The 373-nt window shown below is 39.4% G+C and overlaps 1 protein-coding gene across 2 annotated transcripts in view; it reads left to right on the top strand.

Annotated features, from left to right (window-relative positions):
* Positions 1-357, top strand: part of LOC108573636 (WD repeat-containing protein 44) — a 4,274-nt gene extending 3,917 nt beyond the window's left edge. For both annotated transcript variants that reach the window (XM_017936107.1, XM_017936108.1), the window contains one exon: positions 1-357. This exon is cut by the window's left edge and continues 1,356 nt beyond it. In XM_017936107.1, the coding sequence (XP_017791596.1) occupies positions 1-357 (357 nt within the window).
* The last annotated feature ends 16 nt before the right edge of the window (positions 358-373 follow it).

Genomic DNA, 373 nt, shown 5'->3' on the forward strand with positions numbered 1-373 from the left:
ATCTGGAAAACACATCATGATTACTCAAAATTTTCAAGCGTACGTAGAGATCGAAATGACTTTTGGGAAGGTATAAAAGCTCATAACGCTGTAGTAACATGTGCAGTATTTGCACCAAATCCAGATAGTATTATTAAACAGATCGAAGAAAGAGAGCAATGGGAAAGTAAAGAATATGCAAAAAATCTAGGTAATTCGACCGTGGATGTTCCTCCCGTTGATCCTGTGGTTGAGCAGCGTACTAAAGGCTGTGGTGGACATGTTCTCGTGAGTGCTGATTTTAATGGCTGTATAAAGGTTTTTCTAAACAAGACGAAACCTAAGCACAGTTCCCTACCAGCATCTGCTCTCGCGTAACACAATATTACATTGA

This window comes from Habropoda laboriosa, unplaced genomic scaffold (genome assembly GCF_001263275.1).
Source record: "Habropoda laboriosa isolate 0110345459 unplaced genomic scaffold, ASM126327v1 scaffold128, whole genome shotgun sequence".
Taxonomy (NCBI): Eukaryota; Metazoa; Arthropoda; class Insecta; order Hymenoptera; family Apidae; genus Habropoda; species Habropoda laboriosa.